Source organism: Truncatella angustata (genome assembly GCF_020726525.1).
Source record: "Truncatella angustata strain MPI-SDFR-AT-0073 chromosome Unknown BKA67scaffold_14, whole genome shotgun sequence".
Lineage (NCBI taxonomy): Eukaryota > Fungi > Ascomycota > Sordariomycetes > Amphisphaeriales > Sporocadaceae > Truncatella > Truncatella angustata.
Window position 1 is genome coordinate 566,622 of NW_025763394.1, and position 15,456 is coordinate 582,077.

The 15,456-nt window shown below is 48.2% G+C and overlaps 2 protein-coding genes across 2 annotated transcripts; one reads left to right on the forward strand and one right to left on the reverse strand.

Annotated features, from left to right (window-relative positions):
- Positions 1–9,198: 9,198 nt before the first annotated feature.
- BKA67DRAFT_542595 (pyruvate kinase-like protein) lies at positions 9,199–10,983 on the reverse strand (the record flags this gene model as incomplete). The annotated part of the gene is made up of 2 exons (XM_046101132.1): positions 9,199–10,690; positions 10,745–10,983. The coding sequence occupies 2 exons, from the start codon at positions 10,981–10,983 to the stop codon at positions 9,199–9,201; spliced, it is 1,731 nt and encodes a 576-aa protein (XP_045951144.1).
- Positions 10,984–11,818: 835 nt separating this feature from the next.
- BKA67DRAFT_542596 (uncharacterized protein) lies at positions 11,819–14,537 on the forward strand (the record flags this gene model as incomplete). Its single annotated transcript, XM_046101133.1, has 2 exons — positions 11,819–12,548; positions 12,730–14,537. The coding sequence occupies 2 exons, from the start codon at positions 11,819–11,821 to the stop codon at positions 14,535–14,537; spliced, it is 2,538 nt and encodes an 845-aa protein (XP_045951145.1).
- Between the last annotated feature and the right edge of the window lie 919 nt (positions 14,538–15,456).

A 15,456-nucleotide genomic window follows, 5' to 3' on the forward strand; every position in this document is an offset into this window, starting at 1 on the left:
GTGTTCTTCCAGAACCGGTGTCTTGCCCAGCCAAGCGGGGACCAATAGTTGTTGGGGCTAGATTCATGCTCTCCGGATCAAGCGGTCGAATCCGTCGAAAGGGGCAGTTTATACTGTCACATGAGCAAAATGTGATGCGGGAGTCCACTGAGATCGTCGTGCAAGGAGTTCATGTATTGCCGACATGTAGCTGTGCTTCTGCCGTGAGTGCCGGCTCAATCATAGTTTTGTGCCGCATGAACTAAGATCGCTACCGGAACCCGCTACGCATCAGCCACCTGTAGCATGATTTGTTTGGGGGGACACGCCAACGATGGTTCAGACCTTTGAACTTTAAGGTTTGAAAGTGCCCAGCTTTGCTCTTCTACCTGCGGATACCACAGTACATTCCTCGGTCCGCAAGGACTCACCAGAGTTCGTTATCTTTTTGTCTGATGCTCGGCCGGCCCGCAACAAGTTGGCTTGCTGGCTGGAAAGTGAACCTGGCTTGCAGTAGCCCGCGTAGGCCTGTTGATGCTTTTCATTTCAGCATGCCCAAAATCTCCACTCATGCGCGATCGCTGTAGGGATCGCAAGCGTCCACTTTCGTGACACCGAAGCTGCAAATGCCGGACATGACCTTGAGACATGCAGAATGATAATTCCAGTAGCTGATCAGATGAGATTTGTATAGAAAAGAAAACTCTATTTCCCTTTCGTTTTCTTCCTTCAGATGAGCGGGCAATATATTGCGATCAGCACAACTTCCTTCTGTGGCCAAGTCACCAAGGCTCCTGGGCTAGTAAAGCTAAATACGGGCAATTACACAGCATTGGAATTTACACGACCTTGAGAACGTAAGGGTGATCTCACAGATAATCATATCGTACGACTTATTTCTCGGGATACAAAACTAGGAGGGACCCCTGGTGAGCTCCACGCGGGAGATCACTGCATTTATTGCTTGACCGATAGCCGGGATCTTTGGGACCCAGGGTCAGTGTGACATTCACTAACGAGGTGATGGGAGACCGGTCAGTGGAGGAATTGCCCAAGTGAGCCGTCGATAGTTTGGCTCTGGTTAAGACGTCGACCAGGTTGTTTGGTGTCGTTGGTTTCTGGTATCCGAAGCAGCGCTGGGCGTCATGGTCTGAATGGTCTGGACATCCTACAGATTAAGCTGACTCCTGAGTACTGCATAATGTGTACTTAGCCTTTCTGCTGCCGTGGCGCGCAGGCAAGCAACTCGGCTTCTAATGAGCCCTGTCCCTAACTATCGGATTGGCGAGACTTGCGCAACTGTCTGCCAGCATCCATTGGCTACCACTAGGCCGCGGTGTTTCGTCTAGCGAACTAGGCAAAGTTAATATAGTATCTCGTTACACTCACACATGGACTTCACGCATGTGCGAACGATAACGTAAGCGGAAGTCAATTATCCTGTCGTACTATGTAGCATATATGAAGTGCATGCGCTTCTCGGCAATCTGCATAATGAATGCGACAACTAAAGAGCGCATTGCGTGGTACACTGCAGCGTCGTCATCTCTATTAATATACATTTTTAAGGCTGCCCGTGGAAGCTGATATCTGATTGTGGCTACCACCACATAGCAAACAAGGAATGTGATCATATCGCTGAAAATACATCGGGGACAGTCTAGACGAGAAGAAAGTAACAAACGTTAGTTAGTAGTTGATAGTCAGAATACGCGAGACCGACAAGGGTACCATTTCAAAATGAACTCACACTGCTAGATGAAAAGGACCATTAAACTCTTCACTCCGGTATCCGTTATCAGTTTTCGGGCATGGAAGGGTCTCGGTCTTGGTTTGACAGAACTTTGGGGGCTCCTCCGAAGAGATAAGATAAACCTTTGCTCGAAACAAATTCCATCGGAGATGTCCATCACAAGATACCAGGGAGCCATGGCATCATTCTCGTGCTATCGACGCTCTATGCGCTCTTAGGAAGGTTCATGGGTCACTGGGACAGGTGCCCTGCAATTGCAAACGCTAGCAATGCAGTCAGACGGGCTCGAAGGAACGGCTCGACCTGATAGAGGGCAACGTTCTGCGGTATGGTCAAAAACGGGATCTAGTTTGCTAGTTGCTGGATTGACATCAGCCTAAAAGAGAATGATCTTCTCTCATACATGTTTGACAGGCGGGCCTTGAGTCGCTACATTATCCATAACTGCAGTAGCTCAAAGGCCCAAAAAATGCACTTAAAGCTCTCTGGAATACCGGTGCTCTGTCCCAAACGTGGGGTCTCAAACTCACCATGCGATTTGACAAGAGCGCCGAAAGCAGCCCCCAGAAAGTCATGCTGGTGATCGATCCCCTGCTGGCGACCGGTCTGCCTTCTAGGAAGGATTCTGCAAGACCGTTGACCGTGATCAACCACGCCGGCCCTGGCATGTCGGATGTAACCACAGGCTAGCAATGGTTTCTGATACGTCCTTTAGTTCTTTTATCTTTCCAGGCATCGCATATCTGAACCATCATCAGAATCGGATAGAAATTAATCGGACCTATTGGGAAACAAATGATAAAGATCTGAAAACAAGCCCCCCCCCCCCCCCCCCCCCCCCCCTCTCCCAAAAAAAAAAAAAAAAAAAAAAAAAAAAAGGGAAATCGTAGTCATTTGCAAGCTTTGCATATGCTGTTGCCCATCCCTTTGGATGCAGCCTTGAACAGCGATATCCGATATCTGATGAGAAACGTCCCTCATACAAAATCTTGGTAATGAGTTGCTTCTGCGGCCCTTTATGCATGCACGAGGCGGTCAGAGGGAGTACAGCTATTGCTGGAGGGGAAGAAAAAAGTAACCTGTCAGATCGCGAAATGATACGCGACAAGATTTGGAGATAAGATCTCCGCTGTTGACTCACGGGAATTTAAATGCGATGGCATGTAAGTTAATGTAGTAGGTTAGTATTTTTACCCCTCCATCCCGCATAGGCAAGCAATCCATACGCGCAAATGCACCCCGCCAGATCGTTGATGGCTCACGAGACTTATGCTCCAATGCACACGAGGTTGTACCGGGTAAGAAGACTGGGCCATGCGTTAAGAAGTGTTCCGTTGTACGATAGACACAAGCTGCCTTTTCCATGATTTGATGCGCTTCATCTATACTGAAGAGCATATGCGGTAGGTCCAAACAACAGTGAGACACATGATCCTTCTGTCCGTCCGTCCGTCTGTCTGTCTGTCTGTCTGTCTAGACCCTGACATCATTTCCAGTGTAACCCCCCCATATAGCAAAATATACGAAAGCCTGGCCCAGCAAGATGTACGCCTAGCTCCAAAAAAACAAAACAAAAAAGCAAGTATCCTCCTAATTTCAGAGACGCCAAAACGAAGTTCCTCATTCCATTGTCGCATTGCCATGGAGAAAAATAAAATAAAACAAATCCAGTAGACAAATCCTTTCGCCAAGCCATGTTAAAAAGTCAAACCGAACTAGCCATAAGGTTTGCACCCTGTTTTTTACAGTCTTTATACGTTGCTTTTCATAGTTGTAAATGCGCCCAAAAAAACTTCGTCAAAAAGCTCTGCCATCGCGCGGCGTCCGCAGTTGCCTTTGCCGGATCTCGAATGTGCGGTCGGAAATTCGAAGGTCGGCCGAGGTCGTGTAGTGTGAATTGAAAGAAATTAGCCAGTAGCGGTAACTTTCAATCGTCGTTGATCATCCAAGTCCATTGATGACGGATGGTCTGAGTTAGACCTCGTGTTCATTAAACGTAGGGGGCCCGTGTATTGCTTCGTCGAATCATCCATTCCCATGCTGGAGGAGAGTATGGTCTGCAATCGCCTACGTGATTGTTAGTGGGTTACAGTGTATTCTAGCCTTAGGGATCAGCACAAATAGGGTTTGCGCCTCAGGTGACAAACACCCTCAGAAAACGATGATGATTGTAGGCGCGAGGGAAGAGAGAGACAGAGAGAGAGAGAGAAAAAAAGGTGTGGGACCAAAAGAAAGAGAGAATCAAACGCTTAAATAAAACGTACTGCATAGTTCATCTGATCTGGGAAGGATGTTAGCATCGTGTGGTGCCATATGTGAGCGAGCTATCGTACCTATATTCTGCTGTTGTCACATTTGGCGGACAGACCTTATGCGTCCGCTCATAGCTTGAACACCACCTTTGGACACGAAACCGGAAATGATCGCAGCAATATTGCACCTATATCCCAAGACGACAATGATTAGCGACACAATTATTTATGGCCTGAAGGGAGGGTTATTTCTCACCTGAGTGTAGTCACACATATTTGACGCAATGAGTGCTGTGTTTTGTATACCAGCAACTGTATAAGTCAGTCACAGTGAGCTTCGTGTTCGTGTTGCGCTGAACTTGGCGTGTGTAGCTTTGCAGCTCCCTAGTTGTGGTAATATTGCACGGTGGGACGATATAATGGCTAACACCATGCGTGACGGTGGCTTTGCAGAGCCAAAGATGGAAGAGGAAAGGAGAGATGGGTATATTTAAAAGGCTGTTTTAACTTTTCAGCATGGAGGTTCAGGCAGCCCGGGATTGGGAGTGAGCGTTGGGAACCTTTTGGGACTTTTTGTGCACCAGCTTAAGTTGCATGACACGCCTTAACACTAGGGAGAGCGCAGACTTTCTAGTGGACTTGACTAACACTTTGGTACCTTGCCTATCCACTACAAATCTTCGAAAAGAACTCTTCTCTTCCTTGGGAGCATCCATGATCCCTGTCAAACGTTAACGCGCCTAAAATATCCTGGCTGGCCACGTCCAGCTTTGGCATACCATTTCTTGAGTGACTGACATGTCTAGCGGCGGTACCTGGCTCGGATCTTGTTGGGGTCTTCCTGGGCACTGATTCTTGGGATTCCATGTCGTTCCTATAATGCATCCACCACTCAGAGGTGAAGACTGGACCAATAGGGTAGACTGATTCTTGTCCTCCCGATTTGACTTTCACGAAGTCAGGCAGAATCTGACTAGCATTCAGGGGCTTTCTACTATATAGCACTACATACGCACAACTGCAAACGAAGTACTTAGGCACGGAGAAGACATGTGTTCAGGTTTCGAGTCTCAAGGTCATGGGTCGTCACCAAGCAGCGCGAGTCTTGCAATCACCCGAAGCTGGAAGTTATCGAGGCTCTTACATTCCCTACTTGATTCTTCCTTTTCCATGGGATTTCAAGCGACGGTGTAGCCCTGACAATGTCCGTAGTGGGTACATATTGTGCTTCTCTCCCGTGAATCTGTGGAGTGTTTTTGGCCTGTTTGACGTCAAAGTCCCTGAGCTGCGCATTTGCATGTTGCATTACCTGGTTTCAGATGTAAACCATACAGAACACGCGGTCAGTACTACATGCACCGTGTCCGGTCGAACTCTTATCACAATTCAGTGACAGCGTAGTAAGGCCAAAATCACGGCCTAAGCCCGACTCCAGATCGCGCCGCACGGTACAGTGGTTCAGAATATATCAAGGACAAGCCTGAAGGCATCTGCCGGGATTTGCCTATTTTTGATAGGGAATTGTTGTTTGGGAGTACTTCTTTGTTGCTCGAGAATGAAACAAGGCTGATGAGACTCAACTATGTACATGGGCCCCGCATTTCAAAACCACCACCGGAGCGCCAACTGAGAGGGGTTTAACGTCGAAAAGATCCGTCCGACTAATCTTGGAGATGGACCAGTGTAACAACGGATCAAGCCTGTCAACTCGTGGTAATTGAATGCCATGACATAATGTTCCTGGATTTAGGCTCGAGCTACTATCCCGGATTGCTCCATGCTCAGCAGGAAGGGTGTGTTTCGTGTACGGCATGCCCGGCGGTCTTGCTGGCGCAAATGACTGAAGCTCGATGGTGTCACCGCATAGATTAATTGAACATAGTCATCCATTGGCGGGCTGCATAACGTCTGCACCAGCATACATCACTAGCAAGCAGAGCTTGGGGAGCAATGTGCAAAATCGAACGCATCCACGCATTGGGTTGGAGTACAGATACGGCTTTCAGCATGGCTTGACCAAGGATGGTGTGAGGTGGCCTCCGTTGAGTTTGTTTAACCTTGCCATGTTTGCACACTCGCAACCCTCTTGCAAATACAGAATTGACCGATACCCGACAACACGTGGGCATCAGGGAGGCCATGCATTTGAGCAGGGGTGGGCGAGCGGGTACTCTATCCTCTTCCAGAAAAGCTCTTTCGGTGTTCTTTTGATGGAGCCTAAGGATAGGGAGGGTCTCGGCAGGCCTCATTATCCAAGGCAATCATGTTTCGCAAACTGCATGCCACCTTGGAAACTGGGGCAGTCGTCCAAAAACATTGGCCCAACAGGGTTTTGTACATTTCAAAACCTCTAAAGACTCGACACTTGATGGCATACTGTCCAGCACTTTGCCCGGGGCTCAACACGCAAGGGCCGTTCAGGCGGGTTCCTGAGATGAATGCGCCATCCCGAAGGACCGCTGACAAAATCAGGTCATTCAACGCCTCCAGTGGACAGGCTCAATCCGTTGTGTCGGGTCTGCTAGTGGGCATCAGCGCTTTCTGATTTGACAGGTCCAAAGAAAGGGCGTAGTCCGGTTACGCACCAGGGTCTGTCGAATCTCGTTAGCACTTGTAGTGCCATAGATACAGGACACTAACAGCACAGGCGATTCACTTTCGGCTCAGGCACATTGGGTCTCACTGCTGGATGATGTGCTTTTGCACGACCCTCGCTGCGATTTTGCAAAGCCAGGCGTCGCATGGGGTTGGACCGAGGCCCTGGGTCCCCAGTGACTCGGCTCGATCGTGAATGTATGAATCAAGCACTACGCTCTCAAATGCACCCATGATATTGTCAAAAGTAATACGCTGGATCACGACAAGGTCATTGCACCCAACATCCGACCGAACGCATCAACCAACTGCCAGGCTGACTGATGTCGGAAGATCACTTCTAGGACTAACGTTATATGTGTAGCGTTGTCGCATGGCAAATGCAGATGAGCCTCTTGCGCCATCGTTCTTGCAACAGCACAAGGTCATGGACCGCACGTCGAGACCCTTGAAATTACCAGTCTTTCAACTTTGGCCAGCCATCATATTGCAAGGTTGACATCCTGGAGCGTGCACTTTCACCATGTGTCGCTAATCTTTATGTTTCTGAATTATGCTAGCACCTTCTTCGGACGAGGGGATGGATGTCTGTTGGACCTTGTCGATCAGGCATATACTTGAAAAAGCGGTCTATCTAGTCAATCCTACGTGCGTCATAAAGTTGACCGGTGAGCAGAACTACACTTATCCATTTTCATTGGTACCTCACATCTCCGACCGGTGTGCTGGCTCGTGTTGATCAGATTGCACCTTTGCGGACCTAGTCGGCCCTCAGCGCGTCTGATCGCTTGAGGTGGTTTTATGAGTCGCCAACAAGGGCAAACGCGTATATGGGTAATCTTCCGATCAGTTCGACCTCCACTGCCACCGAGGCCATGGTTGTACATAATACTAGTATCAAGCGCAACCAGCATGGGTCTCCACAAAGACCCACTCAACATAATGGGATCGGCTGTGTCAATGAATCGCTGTTCGAGCACTATGAGCTCGTCAAGAGAGCAAAGATACATAGTGTTCATGCAAGTTGCGGGTCGTCCCTCGTCTTGTGATCCTTCCAGAACATTACAAAGCTTCTAGCGGCATGAACTTTGGCGGACTTACAGAGGCCGTAGTTTCATGGGTTTCGAAAGTACTGCTAGTGATAGCGCAAGTTCAGTTGTGGGCCGCCAGGGGCCGTAAACGTCTGCGTATCCGAGAGAAAGCTTTTTTACCACTGGACGTTTCTACGAGATCATGGTTCGGAAAACTAAAGATTCGGTTCTGAAGCAATGATATCCTAGCGCTCCTGGCTCTTAGACGATTCCATACAATCGTGCTTTCGAGGTTGGTACTTCTACCTTACTGACAAATACGCCTTTACTGCACAGTCGCGGCACCAGAAGAGTCCCACTTCCAAACCGCTTTTTTCTTCTTCTTGCCACTGTACTGATCGACGCATGGCGGTGATCACAGAAATGCCTGCAGTACGGGCAATTCTTGAGACCGTGACACGCAGGGGGTCGATGGTAGCCCGCATGAGAAAAAGTCATATGACATGGCCCACTAGGGTTGGGTTGATCCTCACGTAGAAGGTTGTACCAAAAATATTCGCCTAGTCAGTTGAGATTAATTTGACTATTCAATAAGTTACTATTGTTGCACACGAACTCTAAAACCAACGATCCTTTTTCAACCAACACGCAATTACGATAGTGCTTCGTGCATCAGCAAGAGCCGAGTCACGCCAAGGGCTTATCCTGGTGGAGCTTCCGTATCAACGCCTGTCAATGCGCTTCTTCGCTCAGGCGAGTTTGCTCAAGCCATCACGGCAAAATCCTAAGAACCACCATTCAGGATGTGATACGTTTCCCCATTGGTTAGAATTTCGGGGATGGCTGTGCCCATGCAGTTGTGATGATGCTTAGGCCAGGAAAGGATTCAAGGCTTCAGTCTCGGCAAGCGTTGTCAATAGCAGCTGAAGTTGGCCTACGCCTCGTGACCTCGCCTAGCACCACGTGGAAGATACTACAAGCCTCAGCCTCAGGCCCACGATGACGACCCCCACGCTCCTCGGCCTTCCGAACGTATGGTCGTGAATACCCTCCTTCGCATCCCAGGAGAAAGGACGCATTCCGTACAAAATTTATTTGCACAATTCTTTCCACAGTTCTCTTGCACTGTTCTTATCATGCATCTGACTCATTGGAGAAAAATCAATGTCGGCCCAGTTTTATCTATTGATGGGTTTAGAACTTTTGGGAAAGGGAGTGTTTGTACATCTCGCATCGTAGTAATAGCTCTCAGGCATGCTAATGTAATTAATTTGGCAAGATACAAACTTATGTCAGTGAAAACATACTTGTAAAGAATGACAATGAGTCACCCCTCCCCCCCCCCCCAAAAAAAAAAAAAAAAGAAACAGGGGGAGAAAGTGTGGTGTTTTCACACAGCAACCCTGTTACATGACTATTCAAAGTGCCTCAAGTTTTCATCAGTATGGTTAGTATGAAAATAGCGACTTAAATAATACCCGTCATGATGCAGTGTTTCTAAGGCGTATGGACCACATATCCGGTTTGAGACATTTCCATCGCCTCATATCCCGAGGCAGCAATAGCGTGCTCAACGGCCGGTGCAGGTTTATAGCTCGAGTTCCACACTCTCAGAGGCTGGCATCGCTGAACAAGTCAATACGGTCCCGTCCATCTGAACACCTCCCGTTACAGAGCCGCACATGAGTTTGGCAGCACAGCTGCCACACACACCAACTCGACAACCATAATCGGGTGTAAGGCCTAACGACTCTGCCAGTTCCAGCAACGACTTTGGGCTGTTCTGATTCCAGATTGCCGAGACGTTGGATTTGGCGAATTTTACCCGGGCCGTATTCAGATCACTAGTGATGGACCCGGACGGCAAAAAAGATTCGCTTTTGATTACCCGCGACGGCACCCCTACTTTTCCCAAGCATTCCCTAATCGAAGTTTCGAAAGCAGTGGGACCGCATATATGAAACGACGACATTTGAGTTGGCAATGTCATATCAGATGCTCCAAGGGGGTTCATGGTATATGAAGCTCCGAGTATATCTTCGAACCATGAGGGATCTGGTCGGCCGGCGTAGTCATAATCATCGCCGTCTATATCTGCCTCTAAGGGGTGAGTAAAAAATAGATGTCTTTGAAGTGGAAGTTTGAGCTTAGCCAGCTCATCTCGGAAGGGAAGAGTGCCACTATTTTGCGTTACATGAATCCAAAGCGCTTGGGCTCTCGCAAATTTGGGATGAATACTATGCGCTTTCATCATGGCGAGAATAGGCGTGATACCAATGCCGGCAGATATATAGACCTGACGAAATGCGACCTGCGTCCCCCAGTCTAAGAAGAAACGACCGGCTGGGGACCTCACGGGCAATATAGTGCCTACTATACAATGCTCGTGCATCCAAGAAGATGCGTCCCCCGCGTCTTTAATGGTGACTCTATAGTTGGACGGACTATCTCGAGAGGGAAAGTCGGAGATGGTCCAGTTGCGCGTCTTATTCCCTGGTAGTTGGATTGATAGAAACTGACCAGGCAGGTAGTTTGCCAGCGCTTGTTCGTCTCTGGGTCTGAAATAGAATGATTTTAGCCCAACACCTTCTTTGACCACTCGAGTCACTTCAAGATCCCTCCAACCTTTCCAAGCATGCTTGCCCTTGTTTAATGAGTCTTCAATAGCCCACAGTTTCAACATAATGAAGAACCTGTTCATACGGAGAAGCAATTGATGATTTGCAAGAATATCAAGTGTGTCTCTTGTTGTCAGGGATGTATCGTAAGCGACACGAGTAATTGTAGCCACATCCATATCATCATTGGAAGGACTCTGCAAGAAGGCTTGATCCCCCGGATGTATCCGGCCACCCTGAAGCACACGTAAGTAGACTCCAACTCGACCAGAGTCTGCCAACGGCTTAAGCCACAGGTCACTTTGACCACATCTCCAAGCCAGCTTTCCGCAAGGGATGCGGGAGCCGCACACCTCGAGCTGTACTGAGTCGCCTATTCTCCACACATCTCCTAGGTGTATATCATCTTCAAGGTGGACCTCGTCCTTGCACTTGAGGGTTATGTTCTCGCCCCAGTGACACCTGAGTAAAGTCACCATTAGTAGAGTCATGTAACAGAATCAAAGAGTTCCTTACCAATTCCAGGCAGAACGCTCCACACCTAGGTTTGAACACCAGTAGTCGTAATTCTCGGCGAAGAATACGTACACCGGCCCATCATGGGCTGCCGTCCTATTGCCAACGACACCAGACTCATTGAGCTCGATATAGCCATTGCTCGATGTTATAGGATCACGAATGATAGAGGTGGATATCTTCATACCACGAAGCTCATACTCCTTGGGCACAGACTGACTAACTGCGACGACCTCCATAATGATATTAGTGTGAAGAGAATCTAATATGGTATAAGCTGAAGGTTTGAGAACAGATGAAGATGTATTCATGCTTATATGCCGTCATTGCAGCGCCTTGCGCTGTTATCCCCGAGTTTTGAGTGCGGACCCGGTCGCCGGCCTCCGGACTCGGTCAATTTTTGGAATCCCCGGCTGATAATACCTTCAAGTTGTCAACCGGACTTTACAGTACTCCTCCACACATCAGCATTGCATCCAAAACCGCACATTGGATCTTGCACTGGCTAGATTGAATGCGCAACACCATGACAAATCTTTGTTCGTTTGAATGTTGAGCGTCAGCTGCAGAACTCGAAATCGAGCATTCGTAGGCGCTTGTGTTTGATATCATGTGTATGCATTGTGTCAATGTGAGAACGTTAGATATTTATCCTGACCAATTCAATCGGCGTCCTTGGCATGAATGCAAAGTCCGATCGTGCTGGGATCGAGGTGAAATACAACCCACACTGCTATGGAAATCGAGCACCGGGAGCTTCTTATCGGACAGATGAGTTTTGATGGCATTTGCGACTTTCTTCAAGCAATCGGGTTGGGCAGAGGGACCTCATCATGCATTGTTATGAGCTGATGTTCGCTACTAAGCATGAAAATCTCGCAAAACATGCAGCTCTACATAATGTGTGGCTAGTGAGAACCCAACGTACCCACTCAAGCTGCCCAAAAGCGATGCGCGCACCAGCAAAGGAAAGCTAAAGCTGACACGTCAACTTGTGCAGATACTTCGCTGAGCATCCCCTCAAATCTGCTGATCTGATCGTGATTCATTCGGCGATGCATAACTACTGAACAGATGGATCGCTCAGCAACTTTTGGTACCTGGAAGCGTTATAAGCTTGGCCAGGCGCAATTCACAAAATGGTTAAAGCAAACTTCTGACCGTATCAAGGGTGCCACCTCGGCTGGTGAACCACAGAAGCCACCGAACTCAGCCTCCAACCATGGCACCGCTCAATTGGAGGCAATGGTCAAGATAGTTGTAGACAAAGCAAATCCCAAGGACATCCCACCATCCTCAATTCGTATTCTTCGGGATGTCGTGAGCCTGAGAAAGAAGAGTGCCCGTTTTTTTGGCAAGGTCGCGTCCAGGTCCGAGGACGATAAGCTCAAGAAGAGCAACAGCTCTCATGAACACATGATCAAAGTTCTCGAAAAAGCACTCGTACAGCTGGAGGCGGCAGGGTCCAAAGTGACCGGTAAGACCTCGCAACCTGATAGCGATGGTCAGGTTAGCATGGACGACATCAATAACATGTTTGAGTTCTTGAAGGTTGAGGAGACCCAGAATGCAGAAGACGTTCAATCAGAAGAGTCTGAGCCCGAGAAGCACACGAAAAGTTCCAGTAAAAAGAAATTTGGCAAGTCCAAGGGCAAGAAGCAGAAGCAGAAACAGAAGCCTAAAAAAGAGCCCAAGACCCAATTGACGGAGCCAATGTCAGTTGACAGCAACTGGGTTGACGAATTCAAATGGATGGATGATGACGGCGATGATGACGAATTCGACTACTACATGCTGATTTACTGTGAGTCTTTCTACCCTCCAAGACTCATCCTCTAGGATGTCACCTGTGCACGCAATGGGGGTGCCATATAGTTGTGCCGCACCACCCACTAACCTCCCTTCTCATTCCGCAATACTCGTGTTTCGTACTTGTAAGCCTTGTTCACTGAGCTGGCAATAATTACTGACATGATGTTATGAAGGCTTCTTCGAAGATTTCAACTCTATCCGCGATTATGTTGTCGATAAATGGTGCGACTACTACTTTTACCAATCTGTGCCCATTGAGGTTCTCGGTGTCATCACCAATGCTGCATGCGAAATCTTCCACGAGATGGAGTCGGAGCTCTTTAAAACGGCACGCGCACTGAATTTGCCCGCGCGAATGGTAGAGTACCAATTCATGATGAACACTTTGTTCATCCAATACGGTCTGAATCACGTCGACTATTCCAACGACAAGATTATGTCGGAGGAAGACTTGCAGCAAAAGATTCACCGAGAAGCGGACTGGTTGGGTTTCATGACGTATACCCGTCTCGAAAACATCCTGACAAATGTGCCCCCGGGAAAGGTGCCTATGTATCCTGCAGGAACACTCGAACCCCCTGTGTATGGAATTCTAGACGCCGATGGTGTGGCAGAGTTCACAAATACCATCATCTTCGAAATGCTGCCGGACTTTTGCTTGCTCAAGGCTTTAAAGGTAAACCGTCAAGCGCCGAGTGTTATTGGTGCCCAAGATGAAGTGACGTTGGACTTCGAGGGTGCATTACGAGCCCGGTCGTATCCGTCGGCAATGGTTTTGGGATTACAGCTCTACGTTGATATACGTTATGTGTTGGAAGGCGACACAGTCAAGGTTTTTGATCAGATGCAAGACACAGCCCGCCAAAATGAGGCAGCTCTAACCAGGGTATACGAACATGTACAACCGTCGAGGTTGAAAAGAGAAATGTGGGGACGCATCGCGGAGATGAACTGTGTTATGCTAGAAGATTTCATGGAGCAAGACAAAATAAGGCGATGGAAAGAGAGAGGTATCACGGACGAGAAAGTTGAGAAACATTCTCTTCTCAAACGCCACCCAATCTGGTCCGGCTTGCTTAGCCTTCGATGCAGGCTAGTTTCGAACGACCTCGGCCACCGTATTGTCAGCTCATCTACGGCAGTCCTTGCGGCAGCCTTCGCCTATGAAGCAGCAAGGCTCGTGGCGAGGGATTTTTTGCCGAGCTGGCCTTCCATGGATGGGTTTATCAAGTACTACGGCCAAGATTGTGTTCTTCTGCAAGGCAACTTATCCGGCAATATGTCGGCTGCAGACTTGCTCAAGCGATTTGCGGAGTATGATCTCACGAACACCAAAATTGCTTCACTGGTGGGCTTTGACAAACCATCAAAGACCCAAGCTGCCTTTTATGAACGATACGGGGTGGACACTGAACGTTCTCGGCAAGATATGAGATATCTACAGGATATAATCAAGGAAAAGTATAGCGTCAACGCTACAATTCTGCCCCCTCATTTGAGCAACAAGCCCTTGGCTGTCATCAACCATAATGAGAGGGACGCGACTGAGAAGACTGCGGAGGTTGCGAAGAGTGGGACGCTTGATACTTCCCTGAAAACAGCTGAAAGATTTTTCGAGCCTCAACGTGTCTCGCCAATTCGGCTGCTGGAAGTTTTGGGCGGTGCTACCATCGATATCCTGGACAACCAGCTTTCTGTTAACTATCTACAGCTGTACGAAGAAAGCATTGTACTTCTTGAGGCAATTTCTGAAAAGTTTCCAGAAATAACGGAGAATTGTGGCTTACCCCAGGTTGAGGACAGTACTTACGTGGACAAATTGGGGAAGGTGCTTGTAGGCCTTGCGACATCAATGGGCCACAACCCACATGATGGACAGGCGGAGCAGCTGGTTGATGGAATCAAGGAATTTCTTGTAGGGCTATCTGATTCAGATACCCCCAATCTGCAGATATCTTCCGAGTATGAAACACAGTATTGAAAAAGAACATCGCAACGATTCTAAGAAGGCTGAACGTGTCCGCTGCTATGCAACACCTTCCCGTCGTCCGCATATTTCGCACGTTCAACGACACCCTTGATAGGTAAAGTTGCCGCCAATTAGGATGTCCCGCACCCTACATTTTAGGTGCGCCTTGCCATTGCCGAAACTTATGTCCAAGAAATCCGGCAAAACGCACCAGGTCTTGACCCCCCATCCTTCCTCAACCTCCATGCCCAGTTCACCATCATTTTTTTTTTTTTAGCACTGTCTACTTAACAATAGGCCGTGGTGTCAAAGCAGAGATTCTTTGGTATTCGGCAAAGAGCGGGCTCGGGGCTGGGTAGAACTTTTCGCATGTGTTCTGGAGGTTGCATAGACTACTGGTGATGAAGAGTAAGCGAGAATCAGATGAGTTCCGTAGCAGCGCCATGAATGCATGCGTCATTAAGTGTACCGAAAACATTAGTGTCGAAGGTCCCATAATTTAATCAAAGCGATGTTTACTTGTTTGTAATCCCAATCGAATTCGCCGACTTGATTAGCATTCAGCACTGTATTTGCAAATACTGTTATAGTCACTGAAAACTATACTCACCAGCATGATTGACAAATGCATCAACATGGTCATGAGAAGGTCGGACCTGCTCGAAAGCCTTTTCGATAGACTTGTCACTCCCGAGGACCCAGATATCCATTTCTGCCTCGGACTTATACGAGTATAGATTCGATAGTCAGGGGTCTGAACTCCATCCCGGCCAGCTGAAGGTGATAATTGATGCGCCGCACTCGCGTTGAGTACCTGTAGACCTAGGCTTCGGGGGCTGCCTTGGGTACCAATTCTTGTTAGTCAAGGTTTAATTATTTGAAAGAATATTCCTCACTACATTGAATATGACATCAAACTGCGACTTCATGT